Source organism: Cheilinus undulatus, linkage group 15, assembly GCF_018320785.1.
Source record: "Cheilinus undulatus linkage group 15, ASM1832078v1, whole genome shotgun sequence".
NCBI classification, from domain to species: domain Eukaryota; kingdom Metazoa; phylum Chordata; class Actinopteri; order Labriformes; family Labridae; genus Cheilinus; species Cheilinus undulatus.
Genome location: NC_054879.1, coordinates 44,004,425 through 44,020,448, shown reverse-complemented (window position 1 = coordinate 44,020,448; position 16,024 = coordinate 44,004,425). Strand labels below are relative to the sequence as shown.

At 42.0% G+C, this 16,024-nt stretch overlaps 1 protein-coding gene across 5 annotated transcripts in view; it reads left to right on the top strand.

The window, feature by feature from the left end:
- xirp2b (xin actin binding repeat containing 2b) overlaps positions 1–15,003 on the top strand; it is a 60,015-nt gene extending 45,012 nt beyond the window's left edge. For all 5 annotated transcript variants that reach the window (XM_041806747.1, XM_041806744.1, XM_041806745.1 and 2 more), the window contains 5 exons: positions 150–207; positions 2,007–2,095; positions 2,473–11,707; positions 14,693–14,823; positions 14,953–15,003. In XM_041806747.1, the coding sequence (XP_041662681.1) occupies positions 150–207; positions 2,007–2,095; positions 2,473–11,707; positions 14,693–14,784 (9,474 nt within the window). In that variant the 3' untranslated portion in view covers positions 14,785–14,823; positions 14,953–15,003. The remainder of the gene's footprint in view (positions 1–149; positions 208–2,006; positions 2,096–2,472; positions 11,708–14,692; positions 14,824–14,952) is intronic.
- The last annotated feature ends 1,021 nt before the right edge of the window (positions 15,004–16,024 follow it).

Genomic DNA, 16,024 nt, shown 5'->3' with positions numbered 1-16,024 from the left:
ATTAACAGATTGCAATCTATCAGATTTGCCAAATTAATGTTTGTGAAGTGTGTGACTATGAGAGTAAAAGAAAACAATCAGAGGGAATTATGTGCAAAATTGGGTTTAAAACATCTTTTTCATGTTTGTTTTTGCTATTTCTTCTGCAGATGTCATACAGCAGCAATAACTTGGAATCTGGTCATGAAAACCATCAGAATGAAACTGGTGAGTTGTATGCCACAAACACTTTCATTGTTCAGAAAATTCTAAGACCTAATCAGGGTATCTGCAGGGTCTTAAAAAGTATTGAAGGTTTCAGTCAGAAGCGCTTGTCAAAACCATTTTATTGCAAAATTAATATACAGCTTTTCTTGGTGGAGAAGACTCTGCTCAAAAGATTCTCCCTGGGTTTGTCAAGCCACATGCTTTGACTTTCCAGGGGGTGCATGGAAACTCCTCATATGGATGGATACATTTATGACAATGTGTATTGAATAATAAAAATATTTCAAAAGCAAATAATCCATAGTAACATGAATCTGGATATGAGGGTGCAACAGGCTTTATGCTATAAAGGAGGAGGCTGGGGGGATTTGCCAGCCGCAGCATTAATGAAAGCAGATACAATGAGAAGGACGCCATGTTTAAATACACTGCTGTGTTGAGAGAAAAAGCTGTGATTGGCTGTTGGAGCTTGGAGGAGATAATTAGGATCAACTGGCCGTCAGCTGATTCCAGCTGGGCGTGTCCTGCATGACCTAACGCTAGGCTGTATTTAGAGAAAATTAAGACTTTTAAAAAGTATTAAAAAGTCTTAACTGCAAAATTCAAAGGTGTTCAATTTTGCAGTTTTCAATTTTCATATTCAAAAAAATGTTAGGTGTACATTTTTCTGGAACAGTCATTTTTCATACTTAATTTTAATTATACATTATACTCTGATAGCAATATAACCGGTCTGGCATCATTCTACATTCTCAGGCATTTTTATGGGCTCATTTCAACTTTTATTTCTTCTAGTGATGTCCTATCCAAATATCTCTCTGTCTCATCAGTTAGGCAATGGATTTGGTAGTGAACACTGGTGTATGTTGCCTCTCCATGTTTGGAGAGGACTAGAGATGTTTCTTAGCTACAGAGCACTAGTTTATTTAGTCCTGCTGAGTTTCTGTGAGAGGTTTGAGCTCCTGGAGCAACTACCATAAAGCAGCTTATGATTCACATTTCATTTGGACATTTGAAACCTATTTTTTTTCATCTTGAATTAGTTTGATAAGCTAGACCAAATGTTTTTCAGCAGAGTGATAAAGAGTACGAAATTACAAACAATCAAACATTGTTCAAGTTTTAATCTTAATTTGGACATGAACACTCATGCCATACATTTGACCACTCTGTTGCAAAATTGATTTACAGTTTTACTTGGCGGAGAAGGCTCTGCTTTGAAGGTTCTCCCTGGGTTAGTCAAGCAGCTTGCTTTGACTTTCCAGGGAGCGTATGGCTAGAAACCCTTATAGATAGATAAATCTATGATGGTGCGTATTGATACAATAGAATTAATTCAGAAGCAATTAATCCATCCTAGCATGAGTCTGAGGGTGCAACATGCTCTGTGCTATGAAGGAGGTGGCTGGGGTGGAGGAGGTTACGCTTTCCCGCAGCTACAGCAGCAGTGTGGTGAAACAGCATTAATGTTAATCAATTACTGAGAAGTAGGTCATATTTAAATACACCACTGTATTGAGAGAAAGAGCTGTGATTGGGTGAAGGAGCTGGGCGGTCATAATTAGGATCATACAGCTGTTAGCTGATCCTGGCTGGGCGTGTGACTAATGTATGCTGCATGAACTAACTCTAGGCTTTATTTGTCAATTTGTTGTGCCTTTGTAGTTCAGAAATTAAAGATGCGATGGAGTCTTAAAATCTATGAAAACGGTCATAGAAAAGGATTTAAAAAGTAATAAGTGTTATGTCAGATTTTATACATATACCCTGTTAATGCTGTTGTCTGTGCTTACTTTCAGAGGAGGAGTTTCCAAGGTACACCACAAAAGAACTAAGGGATCACTTTGAAAGAACAATAGAAGAGGCTGCTGCACAAAAACCAATCAAGGTAAGTACTGCTATTTTAGTCATTTAGGGCAACATATTATGAATTTTATTGATATTAAATGTGATATTCAGCATAATCATATCCATTACAGACAGGATTTATTCTTATTTGGTAGATAATTTATGTTTTTGATCCCTGGAGGAACATTCAGTTTCATGGCAGTCTAAACATCAGTGATGTATGGATTAACTGATGAACAGAGTAATGCAGTAACATTAAACCTGAGCAGATTTGTTCCATTAACCGTGTTTTATGATCTAATTTTGCCTGTTATTTTAAAGTGTTACAAGAAGGTGAAATGTACTGAATATGTTACTCCTCTCCTGGAGAAAATTAGAATTATTTACCCACAAATGTCGTTTCTGTTCCTTGAAAAGATCGAGCGTGACATCAATCGATCTAAGTGGTCCTCAAATGTGACACAAAGCAACACAGTGGCTAGCGAAGTGTATGAAGCATCTGCTACTGAGGCAACAGGCAATACATCGGCTGCAGTGATGGATTATGAGGACTTTCCGCCCCCGCCGGCTGAGGATTCTGACTATCTTCCACCCCCACCTCCAGACTTACTACAAATGCCATCCGAGAGTCAAAATATGCCAGTGTGCCATTACTCACCTGAGCCTCCAGAACCGGCAAACCCCATCAAATGCCCTCTCAGCAGAGAAGCTTACTTCAAGCAGAGAGGCATGTCTGAGCTTAAACGCCTCTATAAGCACATTCATCCTGAAGTCAGAAAGAATATCGAGAAGGAGTTCTATTCTGATTACAATGAAACTGAGAACAACCACGTCGAGGGCCAGGAGTACTTGTACGAGGAAGAAGGTGGTAGTCCAGATGAAATCAACGATGAGGAGTACGGGGAATGGGAGGAAATTCTACCAGGTGACGTCCAGACCATGCGTTGGATGTTTGAAAATAAGCCACTGGATGCCATCAAAGATGAAGGTCTGGATGAGGATGATGAAGACAACAAAATAGCCCAACAGGAGATGATTCTTGGAAAAGATGTGAGGCGTACAGCTTGGATGTTTGAAACAAAACCGATGGATGAGCTGGGTTCAAACAACATCAACTCGACTGAATATAAAAACAAATTCAACAAATTTGATAAAGGTGACGTACGTGCCGCAGCGTGGCTGTTTGAAACCCAAACGATGGACAGTTTAAATAAAATGCACAAGCAGGAGGATTTAACAAAGGAGATTGTGTTCACAGAGGAGGATGGAAATGCCACCATTTACATGATCGACAATAAGTACATGCAAAGCCTTGGACATACTGAGACCATCGATGAGAGCCACCTGTTGAGTCTAAGGTCAGTGTTGGAGGAAATCAATGGAGATGTGAAAACTGTTACAAGCACTTTTGACACTCAGTTTAAATGCATCATCATGGGACAGTCCAGCCAGATGCTGGAGGTTAAGTCAGTGCGGAAAATAGAAACTGAATTAGAGAACTCCATCGCTTCACGCTGGCTTTTTGATACCCAGCCTCTGGACATGACAAACAGAGAACCTGCAGCTTTGAAACTTGTGTGCAGTCTTTCCATGGAGGATAGCAACAAGGGAGACTGGGGCAGGTGGTTGTTTGAGATAAAGACGTTAAATTCTCTGAATGAGTGGGAAAGCTCAACAATGGAAAACAAAGAGATCATCGGAGCAGACGTGCGCAAACACTGCTTAGTTTTCGAAACCCAGCCAATGGACTCTTTGAAGGATGACTCTAATGCTAAACCCAATTCAATCGAAGAGATTATTGGGGGCAATGTTAGATCTGCTAGGCATTTTTTTGAAAGCAGCCCTCAAGCTGTGAGAAAGACGGGGCCTGAGGTGGGAAAACTTCAAAAGAAAGTGATAAATGAAGAAATGAAAGGGGATGTGAGACACCAAAAGTGGCGCTTTGAGAGCCAAGCTCTAGAGCATATAAGAGAAGACAAGAAAGAGGTTACACGCACTGTGAATATTGAAAACGACCTCACGCAGGAAGATGGCACGAGCTGCAAGGCAGATGTTCGCAAGAACTGCTGGGTATTTGAAACCCAGCCAATGGACACTTTAAAAGATGCTTCAAATGCACAACCCCTGACAAAAGAAGAAATTATCGCAGGCAACGTGAGATCAGCCCGGCATTATTTTGAAACTGTTCCATCTGATGAAGTGAAGGAGCTTGCAGAGGTGGGCAAACTGAAGAAAGTAGTCGCACTTGATGAGGAAAGGGGCGATGTGAGACATCAGAAATGGAGATTTGAAAGCCAACCCCTTGAGCAAATTAGAGAGGAAAAGAAGAAAGTCATTAGGACGATAGATCGGGAAGAAATTGATAAAGTGGATGTCTCAAACTACACGCAATTCTTTGAAAGCACAGATTGTAACTGGAGGGATGAATCTCAAAAGATTGTAATTGAGGGTGTTACATCAGGCTCTGTGAAATCAAATAAAAACCTCTTTGAGTCAACTCCTTTGTATGCCATGCAAGACAGCTCAGGGCACTTCCATGAGGTGAAAACAGTGCGCCGGGAAGAGATTGTGAAAGGTGACGTCACAACGTGTAAGTGGATGTTTGAAACACGACCGATTGACCAGTTTGAAGAAACCATCGATAAATACCAGATTATCAAAGGTATATCCAAGCAAGAAGTGGAGTCTGGGGATGTTAAAACTGCAAAGTGGTTGTTTGAGACACAGCCTCTTGATGCTATCAAGTATTTCAGCAATATTGAAGATGAAGAAGTTATAGGGAAAAGTTCAAATCAAGACGTAATGAAGGGTGACGTTAAAACTTGCAAGTGGCTGTTTGAGACAAAACCAATGGACATCCTGTACGAAAGAGTGGAGTTAAAGGCTGAAAATGAGTCTGAGGAAGTACAAAGAGGAGACGTGAAAACTTGCACATGGCTTTTTGAGACACAAGCACTTGATACTATCCATGATGAGACAGAGACCGTTCTGAAAGCAAGCACTGTGAATCAGGAGGACATCAGAGGAAAAGACGTAAGAATGGCTTGTTTCCTCTTTGAAACCGAGAAACTGGAGAATCTCACCGGGGAGGAGACAGACTCTTTCAAACGTGTCACCGAGATAGACATTGCGTCTGGAGATGTGTCAAAGATGAAGTACATTTTTGAGAATCAAACATCTGATATGATGACTTCCACATCCGAGGAGGTTAGGCGAAAGCTCAAGCAAGTTCAGGCTGCAGACATACAAAAGGGGAACGTGGTGAACTGCAAATGGCTCTTTGAAAACCAGTCCATAGATACAATTCATGATAGCGAAGAGGAATCAATGACCAGGCAGAAAATAATTGATGTGCAAGGAGGAGATGTTGGCAAGGGCCGTTTCATTTTTGAGACCTACACTTTGGATGAGATTCAGGAGGCATCCTCTGAGAGTAACTCAGAGCTGTCAAAAAGGCAAAAGATTGTCAGAGATGAAGATGAAAAGGGCGATGTGAGAAACTACACTATGATGTTTGAAAATCAGCCCCTGTATGCCATTCAGGACAAAGAGGGTCTCTATCACGAGGTCACCACCGTCACCAGTGAAGAAGTTACAAGAGGGGATGTCGTCGGGACTCGATGGTTGTTTGAAACAAAGCCCCTCGATGCTATCAAGGACACAGATGAAGTTTATATCATTAAATCTGTCACACAGCAGGATGTGCAGAAAGGAGATGTCACCTCTGCCAAGTGGAGATTTGAGACACAGCCTCTCGATAGGATCGCTGAGGAAAAGAAGGCTCTGATAAAGACTGTGGATGATATACAAGGAGGAAATGTCCGGATGAACAAGAGCCGTTTTGAGTCCGATGCTCTGTCTCAAGAATCTGTAAGAACTGTTAATGTGAGTGAAATACAAAAAGGGGACGTCAGGACTGCTAAGTGGAGGTTTGAAACCCAGTCAATTGACAAGATAAGAAGCATGAGCTCTGAGAATCTCATTGAAACAGTTAAAAAGGAGGAGGTTGCAAAGGGAGATGTGAAAAATTCAGTGTGGCTCTTTGAGAAAAATCCTCTTGACCATATTAAAGAGGTAGATGAGCATGAAAGTCATTCAGCCATCACTCAGGAGGAGATCTGTAACGCAGATGTAAAGACAACGACTTGGCTCTTTGAAACAACGCCATTCGACAACTTTAATGAGACAAGGACGGAGAAGACGGAAATCCTGGGCAAGAGCGTCAAGGGAACTCTTGAGGAACTTTACAGTCAGAAAATGGTCAAGTCAAAGGGAATTCTCATTGAAGCTGATGAAATCGGAGACATTAGGATGGCAAAGTACCAGCTAATGAATAAGCAGGCTCCAGAGATTCAGCGGGAGGAAGTCATCAGGGGAGATATGCAGACTATTATGATGAATCTTCTTAACAGGCAGGAAACAAAAGAGCGGCAGATTGTCATAGATTCAGAAGAGAAGGGTAATATCAGCTCAACAGTGCAGCAACTTTTCAACCAAGAGAGAGCCAGCAGTGTCGAGAGGGAGGAAATAATACGTGGAGACATCCGGGAAGCCATAAACAACCTTTTCAACGAAGGCGGATTGGCAAAACATGGAATACTCATCCAGGAAGACGAGAAAGGGGACGTACAGATGACTATATACTCCCTCCTCAATCAACAAGAAAATGTTGGTGTAGAAAAGGAGGACATCATAAGAGGGGATATAAAGAGCGCTCTTCAAAAGTTGGCCAGTGCAGACAAGGCAGATCAGGCAGTGAAGATAAAGGTGGATGACACTGAAAGAGGAAATGTTAACTTTTACTCAACATGCATTGAATCTGGAGCTCTAGATTACCTGAAACAGCTCCATTTAGGACCAGATGAGACTCAATCTGACACAGCAGAAAAGGAGAAGATCCTTGGGGGCGACATCAAGGGCACAAAACTCATCCTTGGCCAAAATCGAACACAAATTGAGCGTACAGTTGAGGATGTCATACCTGGTGATGTGCACAACACGGTGAAAGTCTTCATGTCAGAGCCGACCATCTCATTTGAAGGACTCCAGAAGGAGGAGATCATCAAAGGCGATCTGAAAGCAGCTTTAAATTTATTGTCTGTCTCAGCAAATCAGACCGTTGTTGTGGAGAAAGAGGAAGTGGTGAAAGGTAACATACCCAAAGCCTTGCGGTGCCTGGAGAGGGCTCAGAGGCGATACAAGGAGGTGGAGAAGCCGGATATTATACCAGGCAATATCAAAGGGGCTCTGAGGTCTCTTGAGAAATCAACAACATCCAGAGTTGAAGCTGCTGTTGATGATTTAGTTCCTGGAGATGTTAAGGCCACTCTAAAATCCCTGGAGCAGGCAAAGCGAGCGGTAAAGGAAGTCGAAAAGGAAGAAATTGTGAGGGGGGATATTCGTATAGCAATGCAAAGTCTACAAGATGCCTCCAGTGAAAAGAAAGTGAGTCAACAGGAAGTAGACGTTCAAGGAGACGTCCGAGGAACCATTCAGCTCTTCATGGAGCCTCCCCCTTCACCGAGGATGCAAAGGAGCCCGAGCCTTGAAGGTGATGTAAAGGGCGATGTAAGGATGTCAATAAAGTCATTATATGAGGCACAGGAACAAACTCAGCTGGAGAGGGAAGAGGTGATAAAGGGTGATGTTAAAGGCACAATTAAATCATTGCTGGAAACAGCACAGCGTGAAACTCCTAAAGTCAGACTTGGAGCATACAGAAGAGTCAGAGTCAAGCAGGGCCCTCCAGTTAGAAACCTAAAGGTTGATGCACAAAGGACCATACAGAAGATTAAAACCGCTAAAGTGGATGAAACCTCAAACGAAAACCACTCCATCTCCAATGAAAGTGAAACGGTTACAACAAAGTCAAGCTCTGAGGAGCAGTCTACTCATAAAACGACAACTGTGGTGGAGCACAGAACGATCACCCAGAACCACGGCATCAAGACGTTAAAAACAGAGTTTCGTAATCTAAAGTCGAATCCAAAGGGGATGATAAGAGTCGATAAAACCAAAGTAAAAACAGATGTTGTAGTGCTAAGACCAAAATCATCGGAGCCTGATCTCCCTCTACCACCGCCACCTCCACCGGTGGTAGACACTGACCTCCCCCCTCCTCCTCCTCCCCCTCCTGCCTCTGTTGTTTCTGACATTGATCACCTTCCTCCTCCACCACCTCCTCTCACCAGTGAACAGGACTTCCTCCCTCCTCCTCCATCTCAACAGGAACTGGAAAGTATGCCAGCTCACACTTCACCTTCCAAATCCAAAAAGATGGTGGTTAAAAAAGTGAAAGCCCCCGCTGTGCATCCGGTACCGAAGCTAGAGCCCAAAGTGGAGTCGGGTAAATCTAAAGAGGTGGAGGTTAAAACTGAGAAAGTGGTGGAAATCAGTCAAAACCAAACAAAAACTTCAAAAACAGTTTCACACGAGATCCCTCCCCCTCCTGCATCACCACAACCATTAAAGAAAGTCTACGTCGCTCCTGTGAGATTCACCCCTCCACCCTCTCCTCCACCTTTCATGAGAGCGCAAATGAGTAAATTTAACACACCGTTAATAAAAGCAGAAGAAAAGTACCGGAAACTAAAGGAAGAAAACACACCTCCAACCACTCCAGCGCCTACTTTCATCCATGACTCAGTTACAGCTGCTCTGGAAATGCTTTCCAACAAAGATGCCGAGCAGTTAAATAAGAACACATCACAAATCAAACTGCAGAGAGCTGAAAATGAATCAATGAGGGTTCATACGGATTCAAAATCTGAGGAGGCTGTGGTCTTAAATACCACTCAAAGCAACGTCAGCGCCACTCATGAAAAAATCCTGTCAGGTTCAACAGTTACGTCGTCTGCTAAGCAGCAATTTGTCTCTAATGAGACTTCTAAGGTCGTCTCTGTTCAGAAGACCTCATCTGTCTCATCTGTTAGACAGCAGACACATACAACCTCACAGAAAACAGTCTCTGTTTCCTCTTCACAGTCTGTCAAGGCTGACAAAGTCCAGGCCTCAATTACTGATGTTGCAACAAAAGAAAGTAAGATAAGTCCTAAAACTCAGAAACCAAAGGAATCTGAAAACAAGAATGAAGAGAGAGGCCGTGCTATTGAAGCCCCTGCTAAAGTTGTAAAACCTGAACCTGCTGTTACTTCTGAGAATACTAAAATAATCAAATCACAGTATGACAAGATGACAAAAGACACTTCCACACCAGAATCGCCCACTAATCTTCCCACTCAGACTTTAAAGAGTGAAAATGGTGAGTCCAAATCACCGCAGCGAGATAACAAAAAAATGGATCATGCTCCTACCAAGAACAAAGAGAAAACTTCAGATCAACAACCACAAACTGAAAAGGCAGCTGCCAATACGAATGGAAAAAATGGCAAAGCAAATCGAAAGGCTAAAAAGAACAATAAGCAGGAAAAGCAAGCTGAGGCGCTACCATCAAACGAGACTGAGAAGAGCATTTCACAAGAAGTCAAGGTGGAAGCCACTGAGGTGAAAGTGATCAGCGAACCCAAAGAAGTAAAGACAGAGGGAAAGCAGGAAATTGAAAAAGCTACACCCTCTCCTGTTGTTGACATGAGCACACCTGAAACCCAACCAGAGTTACCAACTGTGCCAAAGAGGAAAAAGAAGTCCAAAAAGTCAAGGCAGCAGCATGTAGAAGTCATAGAAACCAAGACATCCTTGTCTGAACTCGCCCACCAAACTCAGGTGACAATCGCGGCCTCTCAAAGTGTAAAAGAAGAGCACATTCAAGTCATTACCAAAGAAGAGCAACAACAAATAGCAGTTCAGAAGAACGGGAAGGGATCTCAAAAGAAGAAAGGAGTGACGGTTATTCAACAGAGCACTGAGGAAAGTAGGGATGTCCCAATTGTGGTGACGTGCAAGTCAATTTCAAAGGCAACAGAAGTGTCTCCGAGGCAAGACAAGCAAGTTGCAATCACAGAAGTTTCTGAAAAGAGCCACTCTGAAAGTCACCTCAGTACAGATCGTCTCATGAGTCAGGGAGGAGATAGTGAGACACTGGAGAAGCATGAATGTGAGCCAGTTTGTGAGAAATCTGTTTCTAGTGGTGCCACACCAAGAATTTCCAAAATCAGTATCGGTTCTGCCAAAGTTGAAAACCAGATGAAGAAAATCACCTCCCAGGAGAGAAGGAAAGAGGAAGTGAGTCAATGTAGGTCTGTTGACCTTCGTGCTCCCTCGCCATCGCTGAGGATGCGATCTCCCTCACCAACGTTTATCACCATTGAATCCACACGAAGAACCGACTCCCCCCAGAGAGTCACTCCGTCACCCACCCTGCTGCACCGACCATCAACGCCCCCCACTCCACCGCCACGCAGGTGTGAAACCCCCACGATGCGCCTCACTAGGATCACACCTTCTCCGACTTTTGACCGGGCTGAAAACTTGCCTCGACTTAAAGACACAACAGCAAAGCTCTCACGTGGTGTAACCCCACCCCCCATACTCCCCCAACAAATCTCAGAGAAGAAATCCGAGATCGTGGAGTCTCCTCCATCATTCCATCGACAAATTAAGATTGATTCCCAACTTTTTGAAACAACAGAGAAATCCAAAAAGAGTTTATCTGGTGAGGCTCGAGGGACTGATGAACATTTGGAACACTTTGCAGGAAACCAAGCCATCGTTTCAGAAGGTTTGAATGCAAATGAAATGCAAAGTAAGTCTGAGTCCCATATGCTGCTGTGTCAAAATGACCCAGATCTTGGTGGAGATTCAGATGATTCAGAGCCATCTACTGCATCTTTCAAAGAAAAGAGAGAGTTTTTTGAAGAGGCTCAAAGAGCTGAAATTAATAAGACCTATATGCGAAAGGAACCCATTGCTATCCCTGAACGATTGGGCCCTGACACAGAGGAGGAGTGTGAGCAGGAAATTAAGAGCAGAGAAAAGGAAGAGCTTCCCAGGGCAGACTTGTCTAGTCTTGTAAACAAATTTGAATCACCTGAAGAGAAAGTGCATATCAGAAAAGAGCTTATCCCACTTGCAGAGCTGCTTCACACTGGTGCCGAAAGCACTGAGGAGAAAACAGACATCCTGCAACAGGAAATGCCAACTTTTGACATCCATGCTATTAAAAATGTTTTTGAACTGGTTGAGCAAAGTTCCACACTGCGAGAGGAGAGAAAGGATCAGGAGGAGTCTGTGTCAAGCCCGAATGAAACAACAGCAGACACTTCAAAGCAGGAAAGTCCTCAGGAGACAAAGGGAGGCTCACGGCAAAGCACCCCCCTCCCTCAGCTGAAAAATGAGCTGGAAACGATGCCAGCAGAGCCAGCAGGCTTCTCTGAAACCAAATCAATCACAGAACATTTCTCAAATGTTGATGAGTTTGGTAATAAGGTCACTGGAACAAGGACGGCTGTCACAGAGCACTCAGAGAGCGTGACAACCGAGCACACTCCTTTTTCCTATGCTGATGCAGTTAAAAGAAAAGCTGCTGCAGTGAGGCGAACAGCAACCTACGATGAAGACGCCACTGAGAAGCTGCTGAGAAACTTCCACAAAACCTGGACTGAGAGTGAGACCGTTTTCAAGAGTCTGGGCTACACCGTTTCTGAGGAGACAACGTCGCAAGTTATGTCCCAGCAGACAGAGATGGTCTCATCTGGTAAAGGCCGACGCAGCATGATGCATCAGAGGACAATGGCATGGGCTTTGAATGACTGCTGGTTTAATGGTTCTATGACATGGATTGAACTGTGTGGGCTTGTGTTGCATTGTTGGAGTTGGTGGTAGCCAATGAAACAGACAACCCTGCTCGCCCTTCTCTAAACCTTAGGTCCAGCAGTGAGGTGAGATCAGCACAAGGTCTGCAGGCTAACATATTCATGGTGATTAGCAGAAAAGTTTCATTTACCACTTTATTTAACAGCATCTGATATTTTGATGAATGATAGTATTAAAAAGTTCCACAGCTTAAAAAAAGAAAAAAGCTATCTTTTTCGTAAGACGAGGATTTTGGAGGGAAATGAGTGCATCAAAATGCTTGAAAACATCTACACACCATCCAACTTGTACGAATACTTTGGAATTCTATAAGACTTGTAATTTCAGTATAGATGTTTGCTAGCAGTTCTCAATATAGAAGCTTTTGACTCACTTTTCTTTAGCAGTGGTACTGAAATAGGTATCAACATCATTTAATTTTAACTAGTATCATGTTTTACATTTATCATACCACTAGTATCAAGTTCATAATTCTAGTATTGTAACAACCCTGATGCAGAATTCTTCATATTAAGGTGTTAGCGTGCTGACATTTAGAAAATAGGGTAGACCAAAGGCTGGTGGTAAATGGACTTGAACTTGTATAGTGCTTTTCAAGTTGTCTCCACCTTTCTGAAAATATGTGCTGAAACAAGCCGTTCTCAGATTTTCCCCTCATGATGTCATGTTGGGAGTTAGCCCCACCCACAGGTTTGAGTTGGCCCTCCCTATTTGGAAGAAAGTTCCTCCCTCCTTTCCTGATCCTCCCGTCATCCATTTCCTGAGAGGGGCAGAGTCAGACAGCTCAGGAACATTTAAAAGAAAACAGACACAGAGGCAGCTTGTTCTGAGCAGGGCTGAAACAGAGACATGCAAAAATCAAATACTGGAGTGTTTTTTTCAGCAACAGACTTCACAGGCATGTCCTGGGGACCTCTGAGACTAATATAAACTTGTCTTTAAAGGGTAAAATATGTCCCCTTTAAGAAAAAAACTGTATGAGCTTCCAGCTTTTGTATATATCCATGCCAAAAGGTAAATCGGGGAAAAAAAAAAAAAACATTAAAAATGTTTGCTTCAATTGGTAACAAGCCACTAAATTAAGTTTATTCAACTCAAGTTAACAAAGGGCAAGGTAACTTGAGCTGCATCTTGAGTTAAATAAACTTTGCTTGTTACAAATTTAAGCAATTTTTAAGTTTTCCACAGTTTTCTTTTTACAGCGTACATTCCTCTTGGAGACTTCCTCATAAGTAAATTTAAGACAAATCTTAAGAAGGCATTTGTGAATGAGGCTGGTTCTCATGTCTTCCAGATTTCATGAAAGCACATACAAATACCTCTCCAATATTGTCAGCAAATACAAAAAAAGATCAACCATTTGAGCGATATTCCTATCCATTGATTTAAGATTCTAACAAAGCTAATAAAAAGCAAAATCAGGTAAAAACTGGCCTTACTTTTTGAATGTTTTGTTTATAATACAGTCCAGCGTGAGTCCATGTTTCACAGAAAAGTCTGTTAAATATTGGACCAGCTTTTTCCAACATTTCAATCAAAAGCTTGTAGGATTTATCAGTGAAAAGTGTTTCCTGGGCTACTATAAAAGAGTTTCAGAACTTTTTCTTTAAATAAAAAAAAAGTTTATATTAAAGACCCTGTAAAGTGAAAATAAATCTGTATTTAGGTTTGTTGTATGACAGGTCACTGTTATGAACCCTGAAATCAAATTCCAATCAAATAAAACATCTCAAAATTTATAAGATTAAGCTTCAAAATCATGAAAAATGAGGCAGTAAAATCTGCTCCAGGATGGTGTGGGCGTGTCTGTTGAATGAGCTGAAGCCACGCCCACTCAGGAGAAATACAATCCTCTCAGATTTAGAAAAAAACTTCAATCTGATTGGAGGAAAGCACTCATGCTGTTGGCCTGCTCCTTGACCTGATGTCAGGCTCAAATCTCTGTTATGATGCTTTCAATGATCCATAGACCACTGTGGCTGATAGATTTGGCAAATTTACCTCACCATCAACAACAAAACCCCAGCATTTTACTGACTGTTAACTTTTAATAAAGGCAGTGAATCAGCTAGCAACAGACTGGACTGAGATGAACTGCTCTGTGATTTTATACTGTAGTGTTAGAGGGGTGGGGTTGTTCCCCACCGTGGGCCGGTGACATCACTAGCCCACATATTGGCCCCGCCCACATTAAACCCAGCCAGGAAAGAGGTGAAAAACTTTTTAATGGTCTAAATCCAAAATTCAGTAACATGTAGATCTCAGTGTTTTCACATGTTTACAGCAGCCATATTCTAACATATCTAGTGTGTTAAGACAAACTTTGGGTTTCACTTTACAGGGTCTTTAATGTTTGATACTGCGTAACCATGACGACCATGACATTTGATTCAAAGGAAAATGTTAGATGATCTTGAGTAAACTTCACTTGTGTGCATTGTTTGAGGCAACTTCAGCAGTGCTGCTTTACTGTATCACAGGAAGACTATCTATACGCTGTCTGAAATAAAGCAACCATATAATGTAGCAGTCCAGCAGGAAAATTACACTTGAGGATGGCTGTGGGTTTGCACTGAAGCGGATAATAGCTTATTTGAAGTTTTCACAACTACTGCCAATGTGCTGCTGAAATGCGTGGATCTATGTGCATGAGCGTGTATCGATAGGCTAATATAAAAAAACTGAGAAAAATAATCACAACCCTTTTTCTCTCACGACCGCATGATTGAGATGCTGTTGTAAACACATAATCTTTTGTATTAACAAGATTGTTGCTGCATTGTCAGGCTTCTCAGAGGAAATACTCTTCACATGGGAGAAATGAAAAACATCGTCTGATAATTTGCATTTTATCTCTTTCCAACAGGTTCGAGTTCCGAAGTCGGAGCTGTGCACAGTATGCCGGAGGAGAGCTTATCCGATGGATGCTGTGATAGTGGACAAAAAAAAATACCATAAATCCTGCTTCTACTGTGAGCACTGCAGAAATAAATTAAGGTAATTATGGCATTACCATGGGCGCCATTAAGCATTACAGTTTTTATTTTTAAGTGCTCTTTTATTCACCACAGTTGGATTGTTCAGAATATTCATGTCGCTAAAACATAATTTCCATTTCTGTTGTAGCCTAGGAAATTATGTCTCTCTTCATGGACATTTCTACTGCCTGCCCCATTACAAACAACTCCTCAAATCCCAAGGAAACTACGATAATGGACTTGGACACAAACCTCCCACAGGAAGTGCTGGACCTATCCCCTCAGATGACAAACTTGAATGGAGATATTCCATGAGCAACCTAACACACATTAGCGAAAACGAAGATGAAAGCAAACCACCCTTCAACAGAATTTCTGTAGTCTGGCCCCCGCAGGCCAATCCCCCAAAGAAAGCCTTTAAAATAGAGGAAGACATTCAGCTGACGAAACCACAGTGGCCTCCTCCTGACAGCTCCCCAGTGTCAGCCAAACACCAACACAGAAAGGCTGTTCCCAGAAGTGTCCTGTAAAATAAAGTCAGTTTAGTTCAGTAGAGAGGATGGGACGATAAGATACTGAGAAGAGCCCTGCCTGTTCTGTTAAGGAAGGGTGAAAGGAAAGTGATTTGGAAAGGAACTTGTCAAGTAAGGACGTGGAAGGAAACTGTGTATATAATGTAAATGGTGTGGAAGAGCAGGTTGTAAAGGTGATAGTGAGTGGAGTAGAGATAGATGTGGAAAGGATGGAAAGTGTTAAGTCTGCCTTGAACTGACAGGTTTATATGTCTTGTTTGATTTCACTGCATCTTTTCCAGATGTTACGCAGCCCCGAAATGAGATCATGAATTGATTTGTGAGCATTTTGAAAAATCCAACAACCCGATAGTGTAAAATAGTGACTTCAAATATAATTTTGCTCTGAATCAGCCTTTTTGTTTTGCGTTAGGTTGTAGATATAGTCGACTTTAAATTAGCTAAATATCAAACCTCACAATTCACTCCGCTTTAGCACAGCAAAGTCCAGTCAGGTTTCTTTGAAATAAAATTCCCCCAGTGTCCATTCAGTCCCTTTTTTCCAGTTCACTCCATTTTTATGCTGGTCCATGAAATATAGGAATATTTACAGTCTGTAGACTTGGCTGTTGTACTATTTTGTCAGGGTTTTTATCATCAGCATTTTTGCATTTGCCTTTTTTAGCACCTGCTGTGCAGACAACTAAA